The 10660-nt window shown below is 33.7% G+C and overlaps 1 protein-coding gene across 1 annotated transcript in view; it reads right to left on the bottom strand.

The window, feature by feature from the left end:
• Window positions 1-10660, bottom strand: part of LRP1B (low density lipoprotein receptor-related protein 1B) — a 2342762-nt gene that overhangs the window by 354485 nt on the left and 1977617 nt on the right. The window contains exons 58-59 of the mRNA XM_006834597.1: window positions 10115-10237; window positions 3533-3714 (exon numbers count right to left, since the gene is read on the bottom strand). Coding sequence (XP_006834660.1) covers window positions 3533-3714; window positions 10115-10237 — 305 coding nt within the window. The remainder of the gene's footprint in view (window positions 1-3532; window positions 3715-10114; window positions 10238-10660) is intronic.

Genomic DNA, 10660 nt, shown 5'->3' with positions numbered 1-10660 from the left:
CAATGTTGTCCATAGCTTGTCATGATCCACACAATCGAAAGCCTTTGCGTAGGCAATAAAGCATAGTTAAACATCTTTCTGATAGTCTCTGTTTTCAGCCAAGATCCATCAGACATCAGCAATGATTTCTTTCATTTCACGGCCTCTTCTGAATCCAGTCTGAACTTCTGGAAGTACTCTGTCAATGTATGATTGTAGCCGTTTCTGTATTACCTTTAGCAAAACTTTACTCACTTGAGATATCAAAGAGATTGCCCGATGATTTACAGATTCCGTTGGGCCACCTCTCTTTGGAATGGGCACAAATATGAATCTCTTCCAATCAGTCGGCCAGATAATTGTCCTCCAAATTTCTTGGCAGAGAGGAGTGAGTGCCTCCTGTGCGGCCTCAATTTCTTGAAAGATTTCAATTTTTATTCCATCAATTCCTGGTGTCTTGTTCTTTGCCAATTCCTTTAATGCACTTTGGACTTCCTCCCTGAATATCATTGGCTGTTGATCATAGGGTACCTCTTGAAATGTTTGAACATTAACCATTTCCTTTTGTTACAATTACTCTGTGTATTCCTTCCATCTTCTTTTGATGTATTCTGCATTATTCAATAATTTGCAGAGAACCTTTCAATAACAAAAGTCGAGGCTTGAATTTTTCCTTCAGTTCCCCCAGCTTGAGAAATGCTTAGGAATGGTAATGATTACTAATCATTATAAGTGTATGGGAATTCCTAACCTTAATAGGTCCACAAACTTATCATTTCCTTTCATATATGGACCTCATTTTCCTATAATTCACCATAGTCTGAAGAAATCACACATACTAATCTATTTACATAGGACAGAGCTTTGTAGTGTTGTATTTTGCTTTTTATTTGCAAACATTTTATTCTGTACAATGAAATGATGTAAAAATCCCTTAATTATATAAAACACCTTGGTTATAATCATATCAGATTTTTAAAAAAAATTTTAATGTGACATGTTCTGTGATAAGTCTTTTTTATTTATTTATTTTTTTTAAACTTGGAATCTGTTCTTTTAGCCTGAAATACTGCTATTCATGAACTAGCACTATATTACCTGGCTAATTCTCACTCAATTATTCTTATCCAGGAAGCTTTCTGATCTCAGGTGTGATATACACTGATTATATTTTCTCTATCTTTTTTAAGTTATTGCATTGCATTCTAATGATTTACTCATCTCCCTAAGCATTACCTGTTAAATACTTGGAGACAGATTTTGTCTTTTATTTTTGAACTTCTTCCTAGAACTGTACCAAATATATACTAATTCTGAAAACTGAATTAAGAAATTAATAGAGCTGTTTTTCCTCATTAGTTGTATCACACATTCATTTTAATATCTTTCATGATGTTGTTGTTATTGCTGTTAAGTGCCCTAAAGTCAATTCTGACTCATAGTGACCCTGTATAGGGTTTCTGAGGAGTTGCTTATCGGTTTGAATCACTGACGTTGGGGTTTACAGTCCATTGCTACCCTAGGACTCAGTTATGATAACTTGAAGTGACATCATAATTACCCAAAATAAAATAATAAGATCAATTATACTTTTTTTATATTTTATATGCAGCCTTAATAGATGATACATGTGTCTTTTAAATCACGAAATCAATTATTCAAAATTTATGATGAATTAAGACATTCATTGCCAAACAAGATTAGTTTACAGGATAATTTTAATAACAAGAAAAATGAGGACTTCAAGTAAAAAAATTATCTAACTGGCTACTTGCATCTTTTGACCTGTTATTTGAATCACCACGTCCAAATTGGGTGGCATTTGGTATGTTATTCTTATAATGTTAATAAAAGAGGAAAAAAAATACCTCCCCAAAATTTAATTACTTTATTACATTACATTGTCCAATGTAACAATTTTAATAGTGAATTTATGTTGATTATAACTTAGGACTGCTTTCAGTTTATGGGATAGTCAATGTAAGTAGGGAGAACTAGAACCTAAAGCTAGATTCAGCTGTGTTCACTAGGCTAAAGTATAGTGTTTGGCTTCATGAGCAGGGAATTCCACCTGACAGTTATTGTTGAGTAATGTTCTTCCATTTAGCAAGTAAAGCATCTTTAATAGTACAAAATGAGAAGCTAAACACGCCATAATTTTGAGCACATTAAAATTCATGATAAAATATTAAAGGAATCAAAATATTCACATTCTTATGAATGAATGCAATTTATAGACAAATTGAGTGAATCTGGCCGTTATTTCTTAAAACAGAGAAAGAGACTCCCTTTTTAATAATCAATTTCAGGTGAAATTGCTATTTTTGACGCTCTTTTGAACTTTCTGTTGCTTTGGTTAAAAAAAGTATTAAAAAAGTAGCAAAATGATTACATAGTTATATAATGAAAAGTTAAAATGTGCACATTATCTTAGAAGGAAAAATATATTTACAGTACATATCTTCTCCCATTAGGTATTGCTTTTACCCAAATTAATGTATTAAATTAAATGATAACATATACTGCAAAAAGACCACTTCATTAATTATAAACACAAAGGGGTAAAAAAAATAAAGGTAATTACTAAAACGCAAAATCTAACTATTGTATATGGTATGATAAAGGCAGTGATTTGGTGAAACACATTACATGAAATTAATTTAGATTAAAGCAAATTCATACTACTGTTATTATAACAAAATATTGAAATGTGTTCTGTATTATTAATATTTAAACTCAAACTATCTCTAAATTTCTCTAAATTATTAAAAGACCTATTGGCTTGGTTGAAATTTTTCAGAAATCATTTTGGATTATGTAATTATTATAAATTATAGTGGGAAAGAAAAATAAAAAAAAGGCATTCAGTCTCTAGCCAACAAAACAACAGAACTGAGAGTAAATGATAGTTGCCATGATCTGCATAACCTTAACAACTATACACACACAACTTTGAAACCTTCATGTGTGTTTGTCTTTCATCTGAAATCTCTAGTCTGTTGTCCTTCATCCTTATTGTGACATAGTGTTCATTCTCACAATGAAATTCAACTACTCCACTCCAACATGAATCTTTCTCAGTATTCCAAGGTAACTACACCTTGTTACTTATTATCCATGGATTCAATCTATGTCTTTTTCTGTAAAGAGGTTCAGATATTATGGTATTATACCATACATATCTGTGACTACCATCATTACGGCAAAGGACAATCTGAAACTTTATTTTTAATTTGCCTTTACCCAAGATGTAAAGGCATTGAACTCAGTGAAATCTGTATGTTTTATTCATTTCCAAAGACAATTATAGATTAGCGAATATGAGTTGAGTTAAAAATTTTTATAATAGCTACTATAAAATTTAATGACTTCATTTTTTTTCTCCATGCTAATAATAATACTATCTTTTATTCTCAATGAGAATGTCTACATATTTATATTTTCATTGAATTTCCTTGTCATTATCACATGAAATTAGATTTATCACAATGAATGTAATCCAGAGTTCTAATCTGTAATTAAAATAATAATAATAATAATGTTTGTTACAAACCCTGCTAGAGGATCTAAAGTCAGGTCCCTTGGAAACTTCAGCCTTTTGCTAACAAGTATAGTAGGATACAAGCCATTGAGTTTGGATACTTCAATGATTCTCTTTTCTGTGTCAGACCAGTAGAGATTTTTTCCAATCCAATCAACAGCAAGTGCATTGGGGACAGCTGTGTTATGCACTACCTAACAAAATAAGAATGAAACAAATCAGCAGTGTAAATGTCTAGTACAAGAACTGAGCAATTACTTGTAGATTTTTGCAGAGATAAATAATTCTATTTAAACATTAGAAATTGAATTTAGATAAGGATAGAATAACTTACCCAAATACAATTACTTACTTGTTTGTTAGAAATTATCAAATATATAATCAGGTTTCCAAGAAAGTACATACTGGTTTTAAGAAGAAGAAGAAGAAAAATGCTGTTGGGACAGCTTCACAGTTTCTGATCACATTTTCGTTACTGTGTCATATTTACTGTGTTGTTAAGTGCTGTCAAGTTCGTTTTGACTCATAGTGACCATGCACAGTGTTTCTGAGGAATGGCTGGTGAGTTTGAACCACTGACATTGTGGGTAGTAGTTGAGCACTTATCCTACAGCACCCCATCAGGTTTCCTGTATATAATTTGGACTTCTTGTTGTTAAGTGCTGTCAAATCACTTCCGATTCATAGCGATCCTGTATAGCTGCATATAATTTGATATCACACAAATGCACACACACAAACACATTGTTGTTGGTGTTAGGTGCCATCAAGTTAGTACCAACTATAGTGAAGCTATGCATAACAGAATAAAACGCAGCTTGGTCCTGTGCCAACCTCACAATTGTTGCTAAAATTGAGTCCATTGCTGCTGCACTTGTGCCAATCGATCTCATTGGGAGACTTCCTCCTCTTCTCTGACTCTACACTTTAGCAAACATGATATCCTTCTCCAGGGGCTGGTCCCTCCTAATAAAATGTCCAAAGTATGAGAGACAAAGTTTGGCCATCTTGGTTTCCAAGGATATTCTGGCTGTACTTCTTACAACACAGATTGGTTTGTTGTTTTGGCAGTCCATGGAACTTTCAATATTCTGTTCCAACACCATAACTCAAATGTATCAATTCTTGTACAGTCTTCCTTATTCACAGTCCAACTTTCACATGCATATGACGTTATTGAAAATATCATGGCTTGAGTCTGGTGTACTTTAGTCCTCAAAATGATATTTTTGCTCAACACTTCAAGGAGATCTTGTGCAGAAGATTTGCCTAATGTTATAGATTGTTTGATTTCTTGACTGCTACTTCCATGACTGTTGCTGGTGGAGCTTAGCGAAATGAAATCTTTGAAAACTTCAATCTTTTCTCCATTAATATGGATGTTATTTACTGGTCTAGTGGTGAGGATTTTTGTTTTCTTTACATTAAGATACAATCCATTCCAACGGCTGTACTCTTTGATCTTCATCAGTAAGTATTTTAAGTCCTCTTCAATTTCAGTAAACAAGGTTGATTCATCTGCATATATCAGGTTGTCAGTGAGTCTTCCTCCAATTCTGATATCACATTTTTCTTCATATAATCCAATTTCTCAGATTATTTGCCCAGCATACAGATTGAATAAATATGGTGAAAGACTACAACCCTGGAACACATCTTTCATAATTTTAAACCATTCAGTGCTCCCATGTTCTATTTGAACAACTGCCTCTTGGTTTATGTAGAGGGTCCTCATGAGCAGAATTAAGTATTCCTGATTACTCATTTTCCACAATGTGGTCCATAGCTTGTCATGATTAACACAATTGAAAGCCTCTGCATAGTCAATAAAGTACAGGTAAACATCTTTCTGGTATTCTCTGTTTTCAGCCAAGATCCATCTAACGTTAGCAATGATATCCTTAGTTCAATGTCCTCTTCTGAATCTGGTTTGAACCTCTGGACATTTTCTGTCAAAGTATGGTTGCAGACATTTTTGAATTATCTTTAGCAAAATTTTAATTGCATGAGATATTAATGATATTTTTCAGTGATCTCTGCATTTCACTGGGTCACCTCTTTTTGGAATGGACACAATTATGGATCTCTTCCAGTCAGCTGGCCAGGTAAGGTGTCCTGTAAATTTCTTGGAATAGATTAGTGATTGCCTCCAGTGGTGCAGCTGCATCCATTTGAAATATTTCAATTTGTATTCCATCTAGTCCCGGTGCCTTGTTCTTTGCCAATGCATTCAATGCACCTTGGACTTCTTTCCTCAGTATCAATGGCTCTTGATCATATACTACCTCTTGAAATGGTTGAATATTTACCATTTCTTTTTGGTACAGTGCCTCTGTGTATTCTCTCCATATTTTTTTTTTTTTGATGCTTTCTGTATCTTTAATATTTTATCTATACTAATCATTCAATATTGCAAGTTGAGGCTTGCATTTTTTCAGTTCATTCAGTTTGAGAAATGCTGAGCGTGTTCTTCCCTTTTGGTTTTCTAACTATGAGTCTTTGCATATTTCATTATAATATTTGACCTTGTCTTCTCGAGGTGCCCTTTGAAATTTCTTTTCAGCTCTTATACCTTCTCATTTCTTCCATTTGTTTTAGCATCTCTATACTGGAAAGCAAGTACAGAATCTTTTCTGATACCCATTTTGCTCTTTTCCTTCTTTCTTGTCTTCTTAATGATCTTTTGCTTTCTTCTTGTATGATATTCTTGATATCATCCCACAAATATTTTGGTCTTAGTTCTTTAGTACTTAATGTATCAAATTTGCTCTTCAGATATCACTAAATTATTCAGGTGGCATATATTCAAGGTCATATTTTGACTGTTGTGGACTTGTTTTTCTTTTGTTCAGCTTTTGCTTGAACTTGCATATGAGCAATTGATGGTGTGTTCCACAGTCTGCCCCAAGCTTGTTTTGGCTGATGATATGGGGCTTATCATAAATGCACACATACACATACACACACAAAGCTTTATTAATAATGTTTATCTTCAGCAGGTTCTAGAGTGATATCAATAGAATTCATACTCTCCCAACTACTCTTTCCTATTTACATTATCAACTATAGATAAAAAGTAGTCCTGGTGTGGCACTGTAGCATAAGTGGACTACTAACCATAAGGTCAGTAGTTCAAACCCATTGGACTACTTTAGAAACCCTATACACAGTTGCTAAGAGTTGGAACCACTCCACAAAACTTAACAACAAACAACATAATTAGAAAAGAGAACATGTAGTAAATATTTTTTATCTAACCAAAGGAAAGTAAAAATATATGCATATAATTGGTGGGGTCATTTCTAACTTATTTCAGTATTAAGTATAATTAAGGTACAATCTATTGCTGTGGAGTGAATTACAACTCATACTAAGCCTACACGACAAAATAGAAATGCTCTCTAGGTATTTCAAGGCTATAAACCTGTATGAAAACAGACTGCCTCATTTGTATCCTGCAGAACAACTTGTTGTTGTTGTTGTTAAGTGCCGTGGAGTCGGTTCCGACTCATAGCGACCCTGTACAGGGAGCAGAACAATGAGAGGGTTCAAACTGCCAACCTTTGGGTTTCTAGCCCAATGCTTAACCCACTGTGCTACCAGGATTCTTAATAAATATTGTTGTTGTTTAGTGACATCAATTTTGTTCTGACTCATAGCCACCCGGTATAGGGTTCCCAAGAAATGGCTGGTGAGTTTGAACTGCCAACCTTGAGGTTGAAACTGTGCTTATAGTCAAGTGCTTATCCTACAACACGATACCAGGACTCCTAATAAGTGTAGTGCTGTGAATTAGTTGATTATTTTATATCTCTTATAGCCATGTCTCAAGGACCTCTGGTAGCATAGTGATTACAAGTCGGGCTTCAAACCTCAAGGTCAGCAGTTTGAAAGTACCCGTCATTCCACAGGAGAAAGATGAGGCTTTCTGCTCTCATAAAGATTTATAGCCTTAGAAACCCTATACAGTCTCACTATGAATGGGAACTGACTCCATAGCATACAACGACCACCACCACCAGAGCCGTGTCTCATATAGTCCTGGTGTGGCTATGTAGGATAAGCACTGGAATTCAAGGTTAGTATGAACTTTAAGGTCAGCTGTTTAAACTCACCTGCTGCTTCTCCAAAACACCATACAGGGTAACAATGAGTCAGAAACGATGCCACTACATTTAACTACAAAATAGCCACAGTCAGTAAACTTCCACCAAATGACTTCCCTGATGAGTATGGTTAAAGAAGGTAGGGGAAGATGTTGATGGATTATATAAATCAGTTATGAGTGATTGTTAACAGGACTAATTGTTATTGGTCAATTTTGCCATTCTCAGAATATAAAATGATCTATCTAAGAAGCAGAAGGGGATCTGATGAGCATCAAAAAAGAAGAGCCAGCAATAGAGCACTTCTTTTGGACCCCAAGATCTCTGAGCACTGGACATCCTCTGCAGAGGGACAGAAACCTATATCCCTGGAGGAGTGGCAGAGGAACAGCAGTAACAGAACTCTAGGCACTTAATTGAGAGATCTAGGCTTGCTGACTCAAGGAGCTAAAGCCTAGTGCCTTCAGGCTGAGGCTTATAGTGGAGTGGTATGGCCTATGGGCATTTATCAGCAGCCCAAAAAAGAGCTTTGTAATATTACTGGAGCAGGGCAGAGGCCAGGCTAAGATCCAGAAGGCCAGAGATGTGTCTGTGGTTGTCTTCAGAGAGGCTGACCTGATTAGAAAAAACTGTCTGCGCATTTTCTGATTTCTGTTAACTTCCCTAATAAATCCCAAACTGTGAGTATGGTGTCTGAGTTCTGTGTGACCATTACAAAGAATTATTTAACTTAGCTGAATACAGTGCTGTGGCAGTATTGGCTAGTGGCATTTTTTTGCAATCAGGTTATAAGCTTAACATATACAAATACGATACATATAAAACGACAAATGATGATTGATCTGTATGACTCGTATTTCTGAGTTCTCAGTGCTTTCAGGACTATGTGAAAGAAGCTATTGAAAACTGGAGCAGTGTACAATTAATTAGTTACACAGCATTAAGAATACACTAAAATTGCTCTATAGTTATTTCCTTCCCTAACCAATCTTAGTACAAAGACACATCAGCAATAGATACCAAGAGAAGTGGCAACAGTATCAATTTGCAGTTAACTGTTATCAATCTACTCTACTAAATTGAAAGATACATATCTTTTCTTCTTCTTTTCCTCAACTTCCAAATCAGGAAAAATTGGTATGGCTATTCAACGGAAGAATGAAGAATTTTGTGACCTTATGTGATGGCATGATTTAAAGTAGTAGTGGTGAGCAGTTTTGCAAGGTAGTAAAGACTTTTATGTCTTAAAGATATTATGGCATTTCATAAGATATAAGGATAAATAAATTTTAAACTATATAATAAAGTATGTCATACAATTTAAATAAGGTAACTTTAGAAGTTTTTATACAAATTGCCAAATAAAATTTATGAAATCATCTGCTGATATTTTAAGAAATTAAAAATTATTAAATATAGATACCCTTAATCACTCAAAGTTGGGTGTTATGGAATTCTATATACATACTTTAAGACGTTAATATTTTCAAAATTGATTATTTATGTAAAAATTGTGGCATATTTTAGATACCTATAAAAATAATACAAAATAATTTATGGATTTAAACCTACCAGCATTTATAAGTTCTTTAATGTACATGTTAAGAGCTGTTGAGTTAGTACTGATTAATAGTGACCCTGTATATGGTTTTGAGGAGTAGGTGGTGGGTTTGAACCACCAAGTTTATGGTTCTCAGTCCAGTGTTTATCTTGTAGTGCCATACCAGGAGTCCTTAATGTATATTGTTGTTGTTGTGAAGTGCCGTTGAGTCAGTTCCAACTAATAGCAACCCTGTATAGTAGGGTTTCCGAGGAACAGCTGGTGAACTTGAACTGCTGACCTTGCAGCTCAAATGGTTTTGCAGTCTGGTGCATTAACTCACAGTGCCACACCAGGATTCCTTAATGTATGCATATAGTGTAAATTATGTTATTTTAAAACTCAGGAAAATGTAGAAATGGTGCTATGTAGTTCATATCTAGAATTGTAATACATATTTTATTGTAATGCTGTCTAATCAGAACATTCATGATTTTACACACATGTATTCAATTATTTCCATCTAAGTTAATTTTAATAGTACTATAATTTTAATCTAGAGTCTAGTATTTAATTCTTTTCAATTACTAATTCTCAGACTCAGCTATTTCTTTTATTTAAACCAATACAATTGAATCTCAGACATTAATCATTCAAAACCAAAAGCATCCATCACATTTGTTAAGGTTGTGATTGAGGTTCCAATTCAATACTTACTCAATTTGATTTTATTTCATTTCAAGTAGTAATTTCATAATTAAATGTAAGAATAAGGAAGTTTAATATTTCATTTAAAAGTATTTATTAACTTACATTGTGTAAATGTGACAATCAAACCAACCTAATACATTCCAGGAGCTATATTATTACCATCAAATAACATTTTCTATTCAATTCAATCATAACAATAAAATATTTAAAAATTCAATCATAATAGTATATAGTTACCTTAATATCACTTCCATTTAAACACATTCTATTTATGCGGCTACCATTAGGCCGACTAGAATCAATCCAGTAGATGAATTCTTCTCTGTAATCGAAGTCTATAGCAATAACATTGTTTAATCCCTAAAAATTAATAAGAATAGAATAGAAATTGAATAACAGTTTATAGAAATTACTCTCTAATGTTTGAAAAGTTCATATGAGTCATCATATCTTCCTTTGGGTATAAATAGTATTATTTATAACAATAAAGAGAACCTGTGACCAATTCTTTATAAAGGCATCATGCTTTTGTAGTTTCGTTTTCCATTCTATAAACTTAAGATGTTACATAATATATTTGAAGATATGTACCTAGCTGTTGTAAAGTCTTGTTGAGTTGGTTCTAACTCATAAAAATCCTATAAAAGCTTTTTGAGACTGGAAACATTTGTGGGTGCAAAAAGCTTCATTTTTCTCCCTCATAGCTGCTAGTGGGCACAAATCACCAACTTTGTGGTTCACAGTCCAGTGACATAAGATGTGATATAAATAAATAGCCAATAA

This window comes from Chrysochloris asiatica, unplaced genomic scaffold (genome assembly GCF_000296735.1).
Source record: "Chrysochloris asiatica unplaced genomic scaffold, ChrAsi1.0 scaffold00012, whole genome shotgun sequence".
NCBI classification, from domain to species: domain Eukaryota; kingdom Metazoa; phylum Chordata; class Mammalia; order Afrosoricida; family Chrysochloridae; genus Chrysochloris; species Chrysochloris asiatica.
The sequence above is the reverse complement of the archived record's forward strand: the minus strand, read 5'-3'. Positions and strand labels throughout refer to the sequence as shown.